General features: G+C 38.5%; 2 protein-coding genes across 3 annotated transcripts; both read right to left on the reverse strand.

Moving 5' to 3' along the window:
• Positions 1–3,906: 3,906 nt before the first annotated feature.
• On the reverse strand, positions 3,907–8,498 carry nup42 (nucleoporin 42). The gene is made up of 7 exons (XM_084739896.1): positions 8,217–8,498; positions 7,390–7,696; positions 7,206–7,294; positions 7,011–7,087; positions 5,856–5,942; positions 5,634–5,736; positions 3,907–4,846 (listed from the first exon to the last, which is right to left on the reverse strand). Exons 1-7 carry the CDS (start codon positions 8,386–8,388, stop codon positions 4,314–4,316), a joined length of 1,368 nt encoding a protein of 455 aa, XP_084596022.1. The 5' UTR covers positions 8,389–8,498; the 3' UTR covers positions 3,907–4,313.
• A 3,060-nt stretch (positions 8,499–11,558) lies between these two features.
• On the reverse strand, positions 11,559–20,010 carry LOC146312825 (gasdermin-E-like). 2 transcript variants are annotated; one of them, XM_084738825.1, is made up of 9 exons: positions 17,844–18,858; positions 17,534–17,726; positions 16,460–16,637; positions 16,020–16,140; positions 15,385–15,534; positions 13,898–14,013; positions 13,580–13,763; positions 13,384–13,454; positions 11,559–12,178 (listed from the first exon to the last, which is right to left on the reverse strand). In XM_084738825.1, the coding sequence occupies exons 1-9, from the start codon at positions 18,052–18,054 to the stop codon at positions 11,945–11,947; spliced, it is 1,458 nt and encodes a 485-aa protein (XP_084594951.1). In that variant the 5' UTR covers positions 18,055–18,858; the 3' UTR covers positions 11,559–11,944. The 2 variants fall into 2 exon arrangements, with proteins under 2 accessions (XP_084594951.1, XP_084594950.1); XM_084738824.1 differs by lacking the exon at positions 11,559–12,178 and adding an exon at positions 19,987–20,010 and having other exon boundaries at positions 13,319–13,454; positions 17,844–18,082.
• Between the last annotated feature and the right edge of the window lie 2,268 nt (positions 20,011–22,278).

The following is a 22,278-nucleotide window of genomic DNA, read 5'->3' on the forward strand; positions in this document are numbered from 1 at the left end:
AGAACTCACGCAGGGGGTTCTACCAAGAACCCTTTAGTATATCAAAGGATTTATCTAAAATGCACCCAAAGGGGTTCTACAAAGAATCCTTTTATAATTTTATCTAAAACCCACCCAGGGGGTTCTGTTAAAAACCCTTCTCAGTTCCAAGGGTTTTATCTTGAATCCATTAGGGTTTTTGCTGAGAACCCTTTTACATTCTAAGGGTTTTATATTACAGTACAATGAGAGTTCTTCAAGGATTTCAACAAGACTTGATGAACTCTTTCTTCCAAAAAGGCTTCTTAATGGAACCCTTAGTCTTGCGAAGAACCCTTGATAAACCCTTTCTTCAAAAAAGGTTCTTCAGAAGTAAATGGTTCTGGGTAGATCCTCATCCTTTCAGTAAGAAGTCCTTTTGAAATCCTTATTTCTAAGAGTGCAGGAGGGTGGGGCAGGTTGAGGATTAAAGCAGGAGGAGGAGGAGTGTGTACAGTACATGACAGGTTTGTGTGTGTGTGTGTGTGTGTGTGTGTGTGTGTGTGTGTGTGTGTGTGTGTGTGTGTGTGTGTGTGTGTGTGTGTGTGTGTATGCGTCTTAATTTCAAAGCAAATGTCATTTCTGAAAATCCAGCCTCTTGGGAAGTCTGAACAGTCTCCCGGAGGAAGGTGGAGGGAGGAAATGACTGCATTCATAAATGATATTTCTCGCTATTTCACAATAGGTCAGATGAGTGAAATTTAATAATTTCTTTAATATAATGTAATTGCATCTTGCGCCATAACCTTATACCGGTCTTAATGCACTCCAGAGTGATTAAATGTCTCCAATAAAAAATGTTCTGTGTGTGTGCAGGCATTCGCAGACTCATCTCTCATCTTTAATATTGCTCTGATCCCACTCTGCATACATTACATAAACACAGGCAGGCTGGCAATCTGATGCCGCAGCAGTTAGTGATTAAATCTGCTTATTTGCTGTTGGGGAAACAAGGACTCACAAATGCCCATATCTCTCAGTTAGATGTATTTAAGAGTCACTGGATGGCAATTTGAACAAGTTTCACTGAAAAGAGCGTGCAAGTGCCTTTTCATGAGCTAGTCTCCTTTTCAATCGTTCATTAATCTGTTGAATTATTTATGTATTATCTGCTTAGCAGGGGGTGGGTGGGAGGTTACTGCTGACAGAGAAGTAGGAGAGAAAATTACTATGTTCCACCCTGTTGGTGGTGTATTTAGAGCCTTTACTTATGTAAAAGTACTAATAGCAATAAAGTAGACGTTCTGTATTTGTATGTATGTTAGTATAATCAGGAAAATGTACCTAAAGGATTAAAAATAAAAGTATTAAATGCATAAAATGGCCCTTGCAATGGATATATTATGTTATTAAACTATTATTACTCATGCACCAATGCAGAAGCAGCATTTTACTGCGGTGGTTGGCTGAGGTGGAGTTCATCTTAATTCTTTGTACAACCCTGATTCCAAAGAAGTTGGGAAGCTATATAAAATGTAAAAAACAGAATGCAATTATTTGTAAATCCTTTTTGACTTGCATTCATTCACATTTTAAAAGTGATAGCTAAAACATATTTTAAAAAGAGGTTGGGACAGGGGCAACAAAAGACTGGGAAAGTTGCAGAATGCCCAAAAAACACCTGTTTGGAAACATTCACAGGTAAGCAGGACATCCTCTGTCATCTGATCTGAACAGGAACAGGAAAGTTCAATTCCATCCGTGATGGTATGAGGGTGTGTTAGTGCCCATGGCATCATGGGTAAGTGTTGTGTCTGGGAAGGCCCCATTAATGCTGAAAGCTGTGAGATTTTAGAGCAATAAATGCTGCCATCCAGACGTCGACTTTTTTCATCCCTGCTTATTTTAGCAAGGCAATGCCGAGACACATTCTACATGTGTTACAACAGTGTGGCTTCATAGTAAAGAGTTCTGGTGCTGGGTACTAGACTGACCTGCCTGCAGTCCAGACCTGTCTCCTACTGAAAATGAGTGGTGTATTATGAAGCAAAAAATATGACAATGGAGACCCCGGACTGTTGAGCAACTTAAGTTGTATATTAAGCAAGATGGAGAAAGAATTCAGTTTCAGAACTTTGAAAATTAGTGTCTTCAGTTCCTAAACACTTGCTAAGTGTAGTTAAAGGAAAAGTGATGTAACACAGCAGTGAACATGCACTGTCCCAACTTTTGTGAAATGTGATGTAGGCATCAAATTCAGAAAAAACAAAATCAAAAAAACAATAAAGTTAATGTGTCTGAACATTTAATATCCTGTCTTTGTATTAAATTCAACTAAAAATAGGTCAAAAAGGATTTGCAAATCATGGCATTCTGTTCTCATTTATATTTTACACAACATCACAACTTTTTTTTAATTCAGGGTTGTACTAATTAACAACTAATTATTCTTTTCATCTTCAGATTAATTTCTTAATGGATTGATTGTTTAGTTTATAGAAATTCAGAAAAAAGTGACACATGCCTGGTATAATTACCCAGAGGCCAAAGTGACACCATCACAGCGCTTGATTTGACCAAGCAACACACCAAATCTTAAAAAACAAAAAAAAACAAAAAAAACAAAACCAGCATATCCTCACATTCGAGAAGCTGAAACCATGAAATATTTAACATTTTTGAATGAAAAAATTACCTAAACAGTTATCAAAATAGTTGGCAATTTTCTGTCAATCTAATTATTTTAGCTCTTCCTGTATTGTTGGTTAGTTTAACTGTTAAAGCACAGTATTTGCTCTGAACTGTAGTGGAGTAAAAGTATAAAGTAGCATGAAAAGGAAATAGTCAAATCAAGGACAAAATTCTTCAGATTTGTACTTCAGTACAGTACTTGAGTAAATCTACCTGTTAACATTTGACCACTGCTGGTAGTTAATTCTGTGTTGCCATTTCCTGATTTGTATAAGTCTGTATTAGTTATATGCATGACACCTTTGCCGTGGCCATGAGACATTGACTCAGGATGATTTCACAAATGCAAACTCACACTGAGACACACACAGGAGGCAGCTCCAGTTCAGTTTCACCTCTTGCCGATATCACAAATTCCCTGTCAGCTGAAAATATGCTCCAGTCAGCAGAGCTGCAGACCCTATAGCAGCAGAATAGCTTATTGCTGTCTCTTTGTCACAGTATTCCTCTTCTTGTGGTCCCGCCGGGTGCTCAACACCTAATGAATAACGTATTGAATAGCTTACTCACTCACTGTCATCTGTGCACAAACACACGCTACTCTCTTTTAGTGGATGTAGGCCTTCAAGCTGGAGTGGTTGGATGGTTTTCGACAGATGGTCCCGACGTCAGTGGTTTCACGTAACAATCTGAGTAAAAACAAATAGAAGGAGAATGATACCGGGCCCGAGGCTAAACACTCCCTCTTTTTAACAGGTTAGTCTTAGTTATAAAGCCATTTACAAGCATCTCCTATCTGTTTGTGTTTCAGTAACATGTTAAAAGGCTGACTTGTATTCTGACACCCTCTCCTGGTTGAGCTGTCCAATTACAACTTTTATAGGTAAGAAGACACTAATGCAGCAACATCATATTTACGTTCACTCAAAATTTCTCTCAGTTCTGTTAAGAGAGATAATTAGAGAAGTCAACGCCGCATGAATCAAACATTCTTCAAAATCTGCAAGCCTTTGCAAATCTTTTTCCAACTGTCTAAGTTTGAAGGAAAAGCTTTATATTTTTTTTTTCATTTGTATTTTAAATATTAAACTAGCAGTATTATGTAATAAAGTAGTTATATTTTTGACTGGTTGAAAAACTTTTATTATATTATGTCAGTTTATGGCCTAAACAGGAGTCTTCAAAGAAAAGCAAATACAAGAAAACTTTGGTGAATTCCAGAAATCAATAGGTAGTAATAAAAACAAGTCCAAGGCATGTTTTCTATTGTTTGTTTGTATTATAATTATGTTTGACCACATAATCAGACAAAGAAACTCTTAGAGACTTTGCTCATCAACTGCTCACTTTCTCAAAAAATGGGAAAAGGCAAAATTGGCAAACCAAATCAGTACAATCCAACATGTAAGACATTCAATCATCTCAAAAATAGCACTTTCATCAAAAAACATATTGATATGTGTATTGCACAGCTGCACATCAACATACTTTGCATATACACAAAAATCTTACATGGAACCACACGTCTTCCCTGCCAACATTGATCTGAACAATAGACACATCTAAAAAAATAGTGTGAGGATTTAAATGCACTTTGAAGAAGAAAATCTTTGTTTAAATTATCTCTCTATTTAAAGAAAATCTTGCTAACTTTTCCCAGAGTATCACACCATGAGCATGCCAGCTGGGGGAGGCTTCAAAGGGATCTGGCCCAGAGTGAACCTCTTAGCCTTGAACTGATTCAGTTCCTCTGGAGTCAGTTTGTCCTCAGGTGAAAACAGACTGTCCGATGCTCCACCTGACGGCCCAGCTCCTGTTGCAGGTGGGGCGGCGGTCGTCCCAAACCCTCCACTTGTCTGTCCAAAACTACTGCCACCTCCTGCTGCAGCAGGTGCTGCAGCCCCGAAGCCGCTCCCAAATCCTCCTCCGGTGCTTGCTGTTGAGGAGAAGCTGAATCCAGATGCAGAGCCGAATCCTGAAGAGGCCGCTGGCCTGCTGGAGGTCGGAGCACTGAAGGAGAAGGAGGAAGCTGAGAGAGTAGAGGAGGAGGAACCAAACCCAGAGGAAGGTTGTACAGGAGCTGTTGAGGCACCGCCAAAACCTGTTGAGGACGATGGTGCCGCTGAGGAACCAAATCCACCACTCGGAGCAGCAAAGCTGAAAGTACTGGCCTGTGCTGGTGCTGGAGCCCCAAAACCTACAAGGTCAAAAAGATTGAGAATTAACCCAGGAGAGATGGAGAAGATTCTGTTACAACATTCCCAATTCCTCACGTAAAATGTTTTCAGAAGAATATTTTAGTGCACCGTTTAGCTGTAATATGAGAAATTTACTCACCAGGCAGACATGTTGAAAATAGACGCAGTGAAGACAAGAGGAACTCGTGCACTAAAAACTGATGCAGGGAGGACGAGAAGGACTCTCGTGCAATGAAAACTGACACGGCGAGGATGAGAGGGACTCACATGCACTAAAAACTGATGCAGGGACGACGAGGGGGACTCGCATACAGTAAAAATGGCGCAGTAGAGCGCACACGGGGGAGTGTGACTTCATTTTCTGCTCAAGATACCATTTCACACTACATCTTTACATCACAAATAATTGCTGATCTAGCGACACTGATAGCTGTATATTGCATCTTTAAAGCAATAGTTGTTAATCAGGATAAACTCTGAAGTGTAAAAACAATTTCCAGTTTTACTAAAGTTTTTTTTTTAACCAAACAATTCCAAACTCTCAAATGATGATGGGATTGTTTCATTTCAAATTTTGTTTAAATGAGTGATCATATAGATGAAGCACTGGGTTACAATGAAAATCAAGCATTTCTCATGGAGTACATTCGAGTTCCAGCAAAGTCCTAACCTTGAAAACATATAAAAATTTAACATTTTATAAACTTAAAAGACGTTTTCAAAATCCTGTCCTTTGCATAAAAGCATATTAAAGTCTTTGCCAATGAAGCAATACTTAATCTTCACCTTTGCTTCCAAAACTGGACGTAGAGGATCCAAATCCAGATGTTGTTGCTGAACCAAAGCCATCTGAAGATGCCTGAGGTGCGGGTTTGTTTAACTCTGCGAGCTGCAAGGACAGAAAATATGGTAAATATCAAATCATGTCCACTGTATTTACGAAAAGTCTTTCATACAAATAGATGGGACTACTCTTATTGTAACTGTGCATATATTTCTGTGTCTCACCAAAGCTACACGGGTGGTTGGATTCATGACCTTCAGTTCCTGGAGTCTACTTCTCCACTGGGTGAGCAGCTGGTTGACACCATTAACCTAAATACACAAAACGGGAGTGTCTTAGACTCTTACACATTTTAAAATGCCTGCATGTTTTTAAACAAACAACACAGCAGACAAATTCAAGGTTTCACTGAGATATCATCTTCACTGAAAGGTTACTTGTATCCATGCAGAAGACAAAGAGTCAAGTCTCTCTAGAAAATCACAGAGTAAAGTCTTTCCTTTCTTACTGGTCTGAAGACAAATACTGGGAATATTTTTTTTTTTTTTTAAGCAGGGTTATCCTCCTTATCCATAGTCGGTGTATTGCCTGCAGTTGATGGTGGTTGGCATCGCCCCAGTTTGGAGAAGACACAATAGTACAGTGTAGAAAACTAAGCAATGTACTTCTGTGGACAGAATTAGCAGCAAAACATTTTAGCCACCTAAAGAGGGCTCACTTTAAAAAAAAAATGCCAGTTTAAATGTGCACAATATATAAAATATCTTCACTGCTTTACCTTGCTGTCAAACATTCCTTTCACACACGAAAACCACTGTTATATAAGCCGCTGTATCGCTCTTTTCAAAGCCACCAGACTCCTTTTGCAAAATCAGTCATTTCTCACAGAACAGTTAGTTTGTTTGTCATTGTGTGATTTCAGATTCAACAAAGTCACAGAATAACACAAACAAACTAACCAATCAAGGCAGCAGTCGACCTGCAACATCCACATCCTCTGACGTAAAATTACCTTTTTGACAAAAGCGTCTGATTACTGGGGTGAGAGCAATATGTGGCTTATATAACAACAGTTTCCCATCAGAAACGATTGCCTGACGGCAAAGTAAAGCAATGAGAATATTCTAAATATAGGGTAAACTTGATTTTTTTGGCTGGATCTCATTTAAGTGTCTAAAATACATTTTACATTTTGCTGTGGACGCTGCAGAGCAGCACACTACATAGCTTTCTACTCTGGTACTGCTGCTGTTTCTCCAAACTGAGGGTGTGTGACCCATCATTTACTGTAGGTAATACACTGACTGTGGCTAACTACCTCATACAACTCTACTTCAAAAATTCAAAACTATCCCTTTAATGAGTGAGATCACACTTACATAGCCCTGGAGATCTCCTGAAGCTCTTGTGGAGTAATACTCTAGCCTGAGCTCTTCAGGAGAGAGATCAGTGAAACCTGTACATATGACATATCAAACATGTTCAGGTCTAGTGACATGACATAATTTACAACTAGTGCACTGACTACAAATAACAACAGAAATCATGTAATTAAATGTGCATTTTATACAGACCAGATAAAGATGTCTTGGAGTTGGAATAACACGAGAAGCCCCACTGCCCTGATTTCTCCCATACGTCCATGTCTGTCTGAATGATCTCCCTGAGTGACCGTGAGACAGACAGCACATGAATTAGTTCCTTAAGACAACATTCATATGATTGCCACACAAAAAAACAAAAACAAAGCAGGCTCACAATTTTTTGTCATCATCTTCATCACCAGCTGCCGCCTGCTGTCCTCCTCTTCCTCCCCGGTCAAAGGTGCTGGCAGTATTAAGCGCTGAGAATCTGTTTTGACCGGAGAAGCTGAATTCGGAGCTTTTTACGTTATCCCTTCTCCCTCCACCTCCTCCTCGGCCCCAGTCATTCCCACCTCCTCCTCCTCCTCCTCCTCCTCCTCCTCCTCGGCCCCAGTCATCATTTCCATGAGAGGAGAAGGATGAAGGCTGGATATAACCTCCTTTTTGCTGGGTAGGATTCACCCAAACTCTGTTTCCAAACCCTGCAACAAACATGCACCCCAACCAGTCAGTGTTGAAAAAAAAAAAGGTTGATTACATTTTTTCTGTCATGTCCATACTGTAATTTTAACAGGGCAGAATGACATGCAAAAAAAACTAACATCACTTACATTGTACATTGTAAGTCTTATGCAGTATAGGATCACGATCGTGTAATGAATCCTAACTATCTCCACGACGGTGATGATGTTCGTTTGTAGTTTAGTTTTTTTTTTTTTATGTAAACTAAGTTTGTTTATGGTCCTGTTGCAAGTCTCTGCGTTATGCTCAGAAGTGTTTCTAATTTTGTCTGACCTTGTTGATATAGCTAAACAAGTTGAAAATTAGTTAAAATAAAATGCTGGAACGTTAACACCATAATTCTGCCTGGTAACGTAGTTAACTAGTTCGGTACATTCGCCAGTAAAATAACCAAGAAAATTTGCCACACAAGCACCAGTTACAGAAATTCTTTATAAAGTTCAAGGTCTGCTAACTAAATGTAATCTTCCTCCACGTTACCTCCACCTCCTCCTCGAGGCTGCTGTTGAGCAGAGGAGCGGTTGTAACTGTTGTTGTATCCTCCTCCACCACCTCCTCCTCCTCCTCCTCTGCTTCCACCCCTCGGGTGCTCATTCCAACATTTTTCACCGTAACGACAGCGGCCCTGGAGAAAGAAACTGCACACTGTCATTTCCACACGGCGTTTGGTGTTTTTCTGAGCTCCCCAAAATTACCCGCTCCTCCTGAGCAATGTTTTCGTCCGACGCACGAAGAAGTACAAACTTACGGCGCAGGAGATTTACGTCATCGCTCTCTTTCACTGACAACGGTCGTGTGTCTACAAGCAAGTATCTAGATGGAAACCCCAGACCCGCGAAAGATCTCGCGAGAGTGAGTATTTTAATCCAAGCCGTATTTTTTTTCCCTAACCACAGCGTTTTGTCCGTAAAATGATCCACATATTGACCACAGTGTCACATTACAAAGCATAACTGGGTTGTGCAATGTGCACAATGAAGAAACAAGGCCTGAAAATCTCGCGAGAGATTCACAAACCAAGGGTTCCCTTCTAGAGGCGACCAGCCTGCCTATCAGCGACAACAGCGACCCCACGTGGGAATTGAGTTAACTTGCAGTATTCCAAGGTAGTTGAGGTTAATTTAACCCAGTGGTTCCCAAAGTGGGGGGCGCGCCCCCTGGGGGGCGCAGTGCCATTGCAGGGTGGGGGGTGGGATTTGGGCGCGGTAAGGCACGGTAAAGCTTGAACTAATTGAATGCTTGGACACTTCTAGCATAACATGAACAAGTTTTTGATGGGGCTCCCGCCAAATGTGCTTCCAAAACAATTTCATTAATGATAAGGCTTGAATTTTCTTATCAATTAAAGGGGGGCCCAGCAGAGAAAGTTTGGGAACCACTGATTCCCACCACTGCCCGCGGACTGGCGAAATACTATGCTATGCACATACAATACTGTCTGTGTAATGTAGATATGAAGTAGATATATTGTTTCACCCCAAGCCACTTGCATATTTTTATATTTAATATATTCGAGTGTATTTACGTTCATTATTGTTATTATTATTATTATTATTATTTGTAACTATTTATCATTTAGTATGTACTGTGCATATATCTTGACCAAATATTTTACACATTACATTACATAACATTTCAGAGAATGATAAAAATAAATAAATAAATAAAAATAAAACATTTTGTCATGGGAGTGAACAACCTCGGGTAACATACATAAAACAGTAATGTAATAATGTTACATTTTTGATACTAATTAAGATACTGTTCTAGTGTAACAGGAGCTATCCAGTTAGCCAGCATGAATGCTAGCAGCACTGACTCTGACCAAAATACAAGGGAACCTTAACAAATATAATTGAACACCTGTATTTAGTTTAATATGTCATGTCAACATGGCTGCTGTAAAAAAGTTGGTAATGTACATGGCAGAAAATACTATTAGACATACCAGTATACTTGTAGCTTGATTATAGGCTCTGCACACAGGTATTTGTAATTATTCCAGCTGATGAGATTTCTTACATTTGGCACAGATATGCTGGAAGTTTCCTTAAGCCATCAACCTCTACTCAAACAATATCTCTTTATTAGCCTGATATCAGACTGAATTGTCATCTCATTATACGTCATTTCTAATCAGTGAAGTTATAAGACCAGAGACCATAATGTCTATGGTGGAACTGTAACACATGATCTCAGGTTTGCTGTGTGTTCACGAATTTGTTACAATTTGATTAAACACATCTTTATGTAGTAATACGAATCATGTAACAATGATATGAACTCATTTTGACACAGCACAGATGAAACCGTACTGTAGTGCAAACATTCAAAGCATTTCTAACAAATTTAGAAATGAATTAATTTTTCCAAGACTGCTTTTACATCAACAGGGTAAACACAGGTGTTACCAGTGATACCAATTAAGGTACCAGTCCATTCACATGAGCCAGGGTGCTGCTATTTGTATGTTGGCTCACTAGAAAGGCCTGACTACACTAAATAGAACATCAACTTAATTAATATCACTGATTATGCCTGTGTTTACTACTACTGCTGTGAAAAAGGTCTTTTGCCACACAAACTGGGGCTTTTGAGGGTCCTGGGGTTGTGGGATAGTTCCTCTTTTTACCCAGTTAGTAAATGACATTGCTCGCTAAGTGCACCAGATAAATTTGTACCTGAGTGCATAAACTAACAATAATAGGAAATGACTGGTTTAAATTCTTCCACCCAAACAGGTGCAGCAAACATTTTGAGACGTGTGAACCTGTAATGGTGTCTCCACACATACACACACCGTACAGAGAAAAGGTCTAATCAGCCATAAGTGAAAACACCTGTGTGCGTGTACAATGTATGAGCATAAAGCACACACACACCTGTACAGAGTAAGGTATGTCTGCTTTGACTCAGACTCGTCATGATTAATCTTACTGACACCTTATGGCAGTCACATGGGCGTGACAATGAATGTGCTGACAATACCAGACAAATTCTGTTTGGGATCTTACTCTTAAAAATAAGATTTTCACCAAAAACATAACTGAAAGAAAGTTTAATTGTTTATTGTTCAACGCAGAGCACGAGGGTTAGTGTCAAAAGTAAACACTTTCCTTCAATATTTCCAACAAAGATGAATACATTTTCTTATTGTGCACAGATTACTGGTCATGCAGTATAAAGCTTTATTTGCAATTTCTGTAAGACAAAATCATTGATAGAGCAATGACATAAAAAGTGACTTAAATGTCCAAATGTATTAATAAAGTATAAAGTAATACAGATTTTTTTTCAACAATAAACAATAAATTAGAACGTTAACTGACTGTTAACGGAAAATGGCGGTCAGGCCATGGCAAAAACAGCTTCATTAAACTTTGTAGCTCATGTTCAAATACACACCATCTAAATATTAAAACATACATGCTGCATTTTAACATTAGCTTTTTGGTATTCAAATACCAGTATTTCTGGGAATGTTATATATAATATATAGTTTTCTTCATAAATAAAATAGTTTAATAGACTATCTCTGCTTTAGGAACAGTAGCAGCAATAAAATGTCTCATTTATGTAAAATAAAAATCCTGGCAAGAATAGTACAAAGCAGACAACACAACCTTCACCATATGGGATCAATGTATCAATGTAATTCATTTTGAGTACCGTTGGCATGCATCAAATTTTGCATTTTGCTGTTAATTCAAAAACATGTACTGTTGTACATGTAAACATTTCTTGAACCAATCCAGTTGGCCCAGAGGTCACTAGATTAGCTCAACCCACTGATGAACAAATGTTAACTGTGAGCTAAAAATGAGTAAATAAAAAGAATGAAACTGGATTTATAAAAATTAGAAGAAGATTTATGTAAGGTGGTTGATCATGTTGCAAATTCCTTAATGGTTTACAAGCTATAAATGAATGAGACTCATCTATGAACCATTTTGGAGCTAGCTGTACTGAAGGATAACAATTCATCACATAAAATATATATTTAAATTCTTTTGATACAAAAATATGAAGTGCTTGGTAAGTAATACAATATGTGTAGGAAAAACAATATAATAACATTGTAAACAATGTGAAAAAACGTTTATAATAAAAATAATATGATATTAAACTTAGCTACAATAAACTTTACAATAAAGAAAGAAACAGACAGAATCTAAAGAAAAAGAAAGAAAGTGCACATGCAGACATTACTACTGTGACCCTTTGCACAGCAGTGTCAATCCATGTGTGCTGAGACGAAGGACCAACAGGAGAACTCCTGCTTTACTTCCTGTCTCCATCCACAGCCTGTTGGTGTCTCTCTTTAGTGTGACATGGGTGGAGCTGAGCAGTTGTTCTGCCAGCTGGAAGGCCTGGTTGTCCTGCAGCAGGACCGGAAGATAGACGATGGGTAGAGGATCACTGCTGTCCATTAACTTGCACATCTGGTGAGGTAGATAGACAAATAGATTGACAAATAGTTCTGTATTGTAAAAAATCATTAAAGGTAAGTAACAATTATTGTTTAATCTGCCAATTCTTTTCACAACAAATCAATCAATCATTTAGTCTATAACATGGCTAGAAATGTTTTCAAATTGCTTCTATTGTCCAAACAACAGTCTAAAACCAAAAGACTCTTCATTTATTATCATAAATTATTAAGAAAAGCAGCAAATCCTCACATTTAAGGAGCTGGAACTGGCAAATATTTAACGTTTTTGCTTGAAAAATGACTGAAACAATTAATCAGTCAGCAAAATAGGTGGCAACTATTTTCTTTCAATTGACTAATCAATTAATCGATTAATTGTTGTAGCGCTAATAAAGATTTAAACCTTACTCTTAAAATCTCTCTTAAAATGATGGGAAATCATACTTATTTGTTTCTTCCTTGGAGTGAGATGAAAAGATTAATATTTCTCTTATGTCTGCATGTTAAATATGAAGCTACAGCCAGCAGTATGTTAGCTTGCAGTAGCTTAGCATAAAGAATAGGAACTCTTGAAAGTCACATTAATAATGATTTTTGTATAAATTAAACAAACAATGTAATTTTTTAAAAGGAGCCAGGTTAGCTGGCTGCTCCTTTATGCTAAGCTAACGAGCTACTTAAAACACTTTTTTTTTTAAGTCAAAATGTGATTATTTGACCTGAATTTGAACTGAACTGTTTTAGCAATGGTGGATGCTATGTGCACCTTGGCGTCAGTAGCCAAAAATGCTATTTGCACCTAGGGTGAAATAGTCAATGTAGCTATTTACACCCATATGGCAGAAACAAACCATGATCTTTACCTAAACCTAACCTGCCTGAAAATCATCACTCAAAAAGTAAAAAAGTTGACCTTCACTTTTGGTTTTCACACAGGACTCAAACCTGTCCAGTGTTTGATCGATTCAATCACCAGAACCCGCTCCCTACCTGGACTTTGTTGCTCTTTATGGCTAAACTGGGGGGATGGGAGTAAATAGCTGAATAGCTGCCATGTGACTGTTCTCACCTGGGTGCAAATAAACACTCTGTGTAATCATTTTATCTAAAGATTGACAGTTTTTGCTCTGATAGAATGAAATAAATAAGTTATAATAATGTTTTCAATAGTCAAGAGTGTAAAGAAAAGAAAAAGTAAAAGAAAAGTGAACTAACCAGTGTGTCAAAGGCTTCCAGAAAATCAGGAGTGCTCTCACTCAGCAGGCTCAGAGTTTCATCAGCCAACTCTACAAAAACAACACATAACACATGTGAAACAACTGAAAACTATTTCTTGACTATTACTTTGTTTTACTGGAAACACTGTGAGGAAACAGTTTACAGTCCTCGACAGTCAGAAGTTCGTCCTCACCTTCCAAGGCACTAAACAACAGGTGAGCTGCATTGAAGAGAGCAGTGATACCACACGGGATGTCCTCAGAGGGACCGTCCACGCCGAGTCGCTTCAGCACGGCTGACACTAATTTCCTCTGACTCTGCGACAGCTCCTCATACTTGGCCATATCAGGTGTTTCCCCACAACAACAGTCTTCCAGCTGCCAGAGAGGAGGGAAAATAGAGAAAAATGAAACTTTTCAACCAGTATACTGTATTTAAATGAATTCAACTGTGATTTTGGGAGACTGTGTCTGTGTATCGGTGTTGGGGATCGTGTCATTGTGCCGCTCACCACACACTGCAGATGAGACAGGGCAGTTCTGTCCCTCAGAGTCTCTTGGAGGTCCTTGAATAAGGCAGTTGACTGGGGCAGCTCCGCCAGAGGAGAGAGGCCCATCACCTGTGATCCTGTAAGAGACCGGGAGATAATGCATCAGACTTCAATCTAAAGTAATATAATAGATGCACTGTAGTTTAACTATGGTTAAGTGGAGAGCTTCACTGATAACTGTTTGATGGTTTGTTTGAAATTCACTGTCTTCAGGAGTTAAAAGGATATAGTTCTTTTGCTCATAACTCCTGAACTGTAAGAACAACAAAATTAAATGTATGAACACATAATATTAACATTTGGCATAATAATATTTGTAAAACCATTTTCAATTTGATATTCCACAACGTTGTCCTACAAAAAGTTCTTTTAGGCTCTTTGTAGGATCTATTATTATTGAAGACATTATGTAAAAATTTCTTTAATTTTGAGGACATGTGCTGATATCACTTTTCCAGTTCCTGCAAAACATTTGATCCCATTTTGCCCACACATTAGGTAGATAAGTGTAGGTGGTGTTAGAGCAACATAATAAATTATTGCTTTGTTAAATACTCAATCCTGATTGGTCAGTTGTAGCATTGTATGGTCTGTTATTTATGAATAACAGCTATTAATACCAAACCGTTGCTATGGATGCCATTCTGATTATGCAACCACTCACAACCCATTCTGGAGGAGCAATAAATAATCTTTAAATCAAACTAAAAGAACTAAAATATATATATACATACATACATATATGTATGTATGTATATATATATATTGTAGTTCTTTTAGTTCCAGTTTCTGCTAGTGAGGCCAGTCAGCTGTGGTGGAAGAAGTACTTAAAGTAATACCACTGTACATATGTACTCAGTTACAAGTAAAAGTCCTGATTTCAAAATTGTACTTGAATTTTAGAGTAAAAGTATTAACATCAAAATATACTGAAAGTACCAAATGTAAAAGTACTTGCTTTGCAGAAGGGTCCAGAATTTCAATTACGCTGTCTATTGCCATGTAACCCATGAATTTCCCCAAACCAGGATGAATAGTTGATGAAAGTTTTATTTCATCTTAACTTTTAATAATATATCATCATTATTTATCTGCAAAGTGACTAGAAAGTAAAGTTATCAGATAAATGTAGTAGAATAAAAAGGGCAATATTTGCCTCTGAGATGTGGTTAAGTACAATTATAAAGTATCAGAAAAAAAAACAGTACCTCAAAATTGTACAAAGCTAGTATTTCAAAACAAATGACATGTGTAACTGTGAATGAAACAATTCACTGAACCCACAATGGTGTTTGTGTGTGAAAGAAAAGGGAACCGTTCCATCATTTCACTACAGTGTTCTACTTCCTCACAAAAAATGAAAGAAAAATTGTATAAGTGATAGATGAATAATGTATTTCCCATTAAAATGAGTAACTGGCCAAATGCATGAATGTATAGACACAAACCATTTTGCAGTGCACTCAAAGGTACTTCCTCTGGAACCGTCTCCCCGTTGCACTTGCCGTCCACTGCATTCAAGGAATCATGGGATGGCCAGGACAGTTCAGTTGAGTCTGACTCAATACCTCCTATTTTGCCAGGTTGTAGACATATATCTGAAAATACACACGGCAGCACAGATAAACATACTGAGAGGAAAATGCACATACATTAAAAAAATGCAGCAAGGTAAAGCGGTGAAAATATTCTAAACATAGCATACACTTAAACTTGTATTTATGATTTTAGGTGGGCCTATTTTAAGTCACTAAAATAAGATTCGCTGCTCCTTGCTTTAGCAGCACCGTGCTTAGCCTACACTGGTGTTCCTGCTGCTTCTCCAAACTGAGGACTTGCTGGCCACGAGCTACTGTAGGTAATACTCTGACTATTGATACCTCATACTATCCCTTTGCAATGCAAAGCTGCAACATAACAGTGTTTTTCTGACATGAGGTTATATTTGTGCTCAGTGAGAACAACTCAGAATGAAGAAGTGACACTATAATTCATACTTTCTTCTCCAAACATCTCTAAGTCTGCCTCTCTGTAGTGACACAAACACACACACACACACACACACACACACACACACGCTCACCAAAGTCTCCATTCTTTTTAATCTCCAGTTCCAGGATGCTGTATGCAACGACTGTACCAGACGGGATCTCCAAGGAAACGTCACTGTCAGCCGCAATGTCGTTGCTTTCCTTCACACACACCTGGGAAAACAAATACACAGATGATTTAAAATCTCATTATTTCAAATCCAACATTTTAGGATAAAAATCTGATATTTGTAAAGCTTAAATCGAATTTGACCAAGCAACAATTTTACTAAACAATAAACAAATATTTAATTTTCCCTCAGAATATGACACTAATATCAGTGTTAATAATAATAATAATAATTGTATCTGATTAAGATGCTACCTGGAAGTTCCTTAAGAAATTCTCATCGCAAACCAGTTAATTACTGATTTTACTAGAAATGGTCATCACATTGAAACAGACTGCAGACTCACGCCCGCCCACACGCACCTTAACAGTGCCACTCAGCATGCCCACCAGCCCGAGCACCCCCTGAAAGGTGCAGTGCTCCTTTTTCGTCTGGGTGACGGAGCAGGAGCTGGTGGTGAGGATCCTCTCCTTCACCACTGCCAGCACATCAGCTCGTTTCTCCAGCTGCTGCACCAGCTTGTGCTGCATGTCCACGTGCCTGATGCAAAGAGAAACCGGTTGTTAATCTGCAATGGCAATGCAGCGCATATAGGGTGTTGATTTTGTTTCAACATTCGAGGAGATGCATGTTAAGTGGGGTTACTCCCTCAGCACCTTATTTCTTGCATATGTGAATTCTTATACACCAGTTTGTGCCTTTTCTGCATCAGCTGTGGTAGAAATGTCTTTATTTTTGTAAACAAAAATCCAAAATTCAACTGGCAGTTGACAATTCAAAATATAATGTAATGCTGTCAGACTCTCAGGCATTCTGTATTGCTTTCAAATACTTTCAACCACTCCTGTGGTTGTATTACAGAAACATTGTAATTTGCAGAATTTAAGTGCTTGGTAACCATGGTAAATGTTCATAAAAGTGCTGCCGTTGTTTTGGCTATCTTGGATGGCTGCTGTGTAGCTAGCACCAAATTAGCTTTTCTGCTGCTAGCTTTGCTGATCTAGCAAGCTTATGGACAGGTGTGCAAGGTAAAATGACTTATTTCACCTATTCAGTTTGGTTGGTTTGGTGAGAGTCATATTTGGTTTATACAGTTTACCACTGGAAAAGCCTGTCTGACAGCAAAATAAAGTGGTGAAAATATTCTAAATATAATGTACTATTGTACACTTAAACTGGTATTGATTTGATTTTTTTTTTACTGTTTTATTACAGGCATTGTAATCGTGCATCCCCTCCAAAATCTAGGTCTTTGTATATGAGCGTATCATTTACATAGTGTAATTTGTCAGTTATTATGATGAAATCCAGTACAGTAAATGTCAATAAGATGACAATCTTACTAACCTCTGTGGTTGTGGTTAAGTAAATAAAGTCATCATCCTCTCAGTGTGTGCTGACTGCGTGCAAACAGTATAAAAATGAAAATTTCACACCTGTTGCTGGAATCATGTAACAGCTTCTTCACATCCAGTTCCTCTTTCTTCAGCTTGCCAAAACAAGACTGCAGCTTGGATGAGCCCCGCCCCTCCAGTGTGACGCTGACAGACCCAGCCTCGCCATCCAGCTTACCAGAGAGTTTGTCTCCGAATGTCCCCTTGTAGGTCAGGAATTCTGTCTCAGACACTTCTGACAAGACATGTGCATATGGATGTACGTTAGAAATGCTTCACATCTACTTGTTTCTTACAAAAAGGTAGCTGGCATGTAAATAAAATATCATATTCATTATTTGCCACTACATACCAGGACTGAGCACCTTGTCACCCTGTAACAAGTCATTGAGAGTGAACACCGTTGGTTGGTACTTGGGCCTCTGCCAGAACCAGATGCGGTTGCGTTTCACAACCAGTGCCATGGGAACCAGTTTCTTTGAGTCATTCAGACGGGACATGTGGATGAGGCTTCCTTCGGGGTCAATCTGGCGGACGAAGTTGGCAGTGGCTTTGGAAAACATGGCTTCACCAGACGAGGACTGCAGACAGCTGGAAAAAAGAATGAGAGACTTTCAAGGCTTCAATTTGGCCATTTCGTCCCCTGGAAGGCGCTGAGAGCAAAGTAAAGAGCCCCAGTGTGCTTTTATTTAACTGCTGAACCACTGAGGGTGATTTCCAGTTGGTATTCTCCCCAGTTTTCCCCTAAGTTTATTCAGTTTGTGTGGGTGTGTCATTTAACCCCACAAAACTGAATCCTGCGATCAACGGTAGGCAATGACTCACAAGGCCTGAGGGAAGTCCCCCACGTGTTGTTAACATACTGTATTAGTGTGACTACAAGACACATGCATGCAAACACACACACACCCCGGTTTGTTAATTCTGCTGGCTCAGCTTTCATAGCTTAAATATTTAAAGTAATCAGGCGTGAGGGGGATTTGTGCCGTGAGGGAAGAGAGGGAGGAAGAACAGAAGAAAGTTTGAGCTGTGTTGGTTGGAGGAATGTTAGAGTTAAACATAAGAACATTGCAGGGCTGGCTGGAAGACAGAGACAGAGGCCAGTTAGGGGAAATGAATACTGAGACCTCTGAAGCTTTTCCCCCTGAAAAAAATCAAGAACCGCAACACCTTCTCATATGCATGAACAACATAAACTCCCTTTGACTTGACTTGACATGGTTTCACCGTGTTGAGTCATTTGGTCTGAATTATTTAAGGGTGGACGTAACGTCACTGAGGACCTTTCTCTAACCCTTACCTCCAGTTCCAAAAGCTCAAATATGCCATTTCTAAATATTTAATGTTTCTTTTGTTTAGTGTGATCTGGACCAAGGAGACAAGATAAGACAGAGTGAGAGAAGAAACATGACAGCAACAAACATGTGGGGAACTTTTCAACTACAAATTTAGTTCATGTGTTTAACAAGACAAATATCATATCAAATAATATAACATGCTACTCTCTGTAACTTTGCTGGTGGAAATATGAACACAGGCTTCTGTCATCTGATTTCACAGGGAGTCCGACCCGGTGGCAGCCATTAAGAATAACTGCATAGAAATAGCCAGTCTTCTCCGCGATGGTCTTGTTTGCTTATGTAGGTCATAGAGAGGCATCAGTAACAAACTGAAACCACTTCATAACCAAAAAAAAAAAAGAAAAAAAAAGAAACCACTTCATAACCAGTTAAAACTCCTTGTAGTAACTTTAAGGTGACTCTGGGCTATGTGTAAGCAAGTGTACAGCAGTACTGTAAAGGTAAACACAAACTTAACTGTCTTCAGTGTCTGATTAACATTTAACAAACCAACAGTCTACAAAATGCACACTTTCAAATTTCTTTAGTCACTTTTAAGGTAACGTGGTGTCAAACACTATCATTAAATTTGAACTGAAGTTTTCCAAAGATTGCACCTTTTCTCTTTGCTTTTCAATTGTATTCATTCATTCATTCATTCATTCATTTGTGTTTGTCATTTAAATTTGATTTACATGTGCTGCTATTCATTGCCTGTCTATCTGTATCTTATTAAATTGTTGTCATTAAAACAAGAAAGAGCTTTAACAGAAGTATAATGGAAAAAACTTGAATGGAAAGTGCTCCCACACCATTCCTGCCATGTGTAAACAAATTACACACGACCACACACACACACACAAACACACACACACACACTTGCACGTGAGCCATGCGCGTGTGTTTTTCCCGGCAGCCCACTCTCACTAATGGGACCAGGCTGTCAGTGGCGGAGAGCTGAGCGTGTTTGCATGGTGAGGTCAGTTGACTCGAGTTGTGAGGGTGAAATCAAAAATATCAACTGGAGACAATCTTGTTCTGACCGGAAAATCATAAAAAAAAAAAAAACTGACCACATCATCAAGGTTTTTTTTTCTTTAGTTTTTTTGTCCAACAAAATATAAAAGACTTAATATGAATGAACGCGTTAATTACCTTAAATGATCTTATAAGCAGTTCAGGATTTAGTGGCGCACTTTTAGAGCCGTCCAGTTGTCACTCCTGGAATGTCACCGATGCTGCCATGCGTAAAAAAAAAAAAAAAAACGCGAGCAAAAATAGTCCTCTGGACGTAACAATGACGCGTCCTTCACAGTGTTATTACAAAATGTAATAAAGGCTGTGAGTAAAGCGACGGGAGTGGTAAAAGAAATCACTGATAAGAGCGCTGCTCGGTCAGTGCTGAGGCTGACTGGTGAGAGACTGACTCAAGTTCTTCGTCTCGCTGCGGAGGACAGAGACCGCTTCCCCTCCCACTCTCACTGGAGAGCCACTTAATTATGATCATATGAACTCTGGTATTTGTGTATCTGTGCGCGTGCGTGTTTGTTTCAGGACATGAGCGGACTTGCCTCCTTTTTTTTTTTTTTCAGTAAATCCAGTGAAAATGGTTGCAAATGTATTGATGAATCAATACAACCGTACAATTCTGCTGCACATCTTACAGGGCATGGTGGTTTGTGAGCTCGCAGACACGCTACTGCCAGGTACACCACATCCTCTCGAATGACGAGCACCTGCTGTGCAGTGTAGTGACCGATTTTAAACTCTCTTAGCAAAAAAAAACTTCTGAAACTAATCTGTAACTGTGTCACAGCAGTGAGGAATCATTTTACTTTAAAGGGTCAGCTCACCCCAAAATCAAAAAGACATACTTTATATATATATATATAAGGTAAAAGTCAAAAGAAAAAGCATAGGATCTAGGGTAGACTGGGGAACAGTTGCAACAGGGGACCATTGTATCAAGTCTTATAGAGAGGCAAAGTTTATGGAATTACCAGAATATTACAGAATCAAAACATAATTTTCTCTAGAGACAAAAAGCAAATGTTAAATTGTGAAAGTGAATGTATTTTTAATGTTTTCACTTTTAACCGATGTTGCAACTGCCCTTTTGTTGTGTTCAACCTGTCCCTGGGGTTGGGGTCAGTTGCAACATCTGGTTTCTTCCTTTCAAGTAAATATGAACAATATGTCTTACAAAATCATTAATAAGGTAATTGACAGATTTGGTTGGTCTAGTCCAAATAGCCTCTGAGAACAACTGAGAGAAATGGAAAAAAAGTGTTGCTACCATCCCCAGTCTCCCCTACGTCCCTACGTACATAATTAAATGTAAGATTTCTAGCATTTATCAGAACACTTCAGAACTTATAAACATGAGTTCTTCTGACTTGAAGTATTTTAATTTGAAATGTTAAGTTGAATGAATGTACACAGTTCAATCAACTCAATAAATTACACTTCCAAAAAAGATATTATTAGCATATGAGCAGACTTCCCAGTATGCACTGTGTTAGAAATTAAACTAGACCCTTCAAGAATGAGTTTATTTGACTCAAAAAGTTTGTTTTGAAACAGTGCAAATTTACCTCAACTTGTATTTTCAGCAACTCTCCCCAAAACAATCTAGATGGAAAAATAGCAGTACAGTTCAGATGAATATATGTATATACTGTATGTATATATGAATTTTTCAATTTTGGGATGTCCCTTTAATGACAAAAATGGCTCACAAACCAATTAAATCAATATGTCTATTTGCTGCAGCAGTGCCAGGTGTTAACATTATTCTGAAAGGGAGGGTTGACCTCGCTGTCAAAAACTGCATGTTAAAAACACGCAAGTCGTAGGAATGAGCAGAAACCACCTTTACATGACAGGAAACCATATTCTGCGTCAGTGCTGTTAGTGCCAGTAGATGACATGAAATTTTAAGTGAAATGATGTATGGACTGGGGTTAGAAGATTAGAAGATTGTGTGTATGTGTGAAAGGGTGGGTGTATTTTGGTGCATAATATCCTTGCCTGTGGTGATAAGTAGTAACTCTGTAAAAGCTGACAGGGAGTTGTCAGACAGATGTGGAGATAATGGTCCTCTGTCCCCCTGAGGTACGGATAAACAGATGCACAAATACACTCATAGCTAGTTCAAGACTACTGTAACCAAAGATGAGCACCATGTCAATTAAATGTATTCGAAATGCATATTTAACTACTTTTGAGTATTTTGCTGTTTGTATTTTGTTAAGCGGAAAAGATGCCATTTGTGACAAAATATTTTAAGAGCTTCTTTTTATGTTCTTGAAATACTTTAAATACATCATTTAACATGTAATTCCATTCTAAAATAAGATGCATTTTTATCCCCAGGTTAAACTGTAGAAAAAAACAGCAACTTTAAACTGTAAGTGAATCCCAGGTCCTGTCAGATCCAGCAACACA

The sequence above is a fragment of the Lutjanus erythropterus genome, chromosome 16 (assembly GCF_056507025.1).
Source record: "Lutjanus erythropterus isolate fLutEry1 chromosome 16, fLutEry1.hap2, whole genome shotgun sequence".
Taxonomy (NCBI): domain Eukaryota; kingdom Metazoa; phylum Chordata; class Actinopteri; order Lutjaniformes; family Lutjanidae; genus Lutjanus; species Lutjanus erythropterus.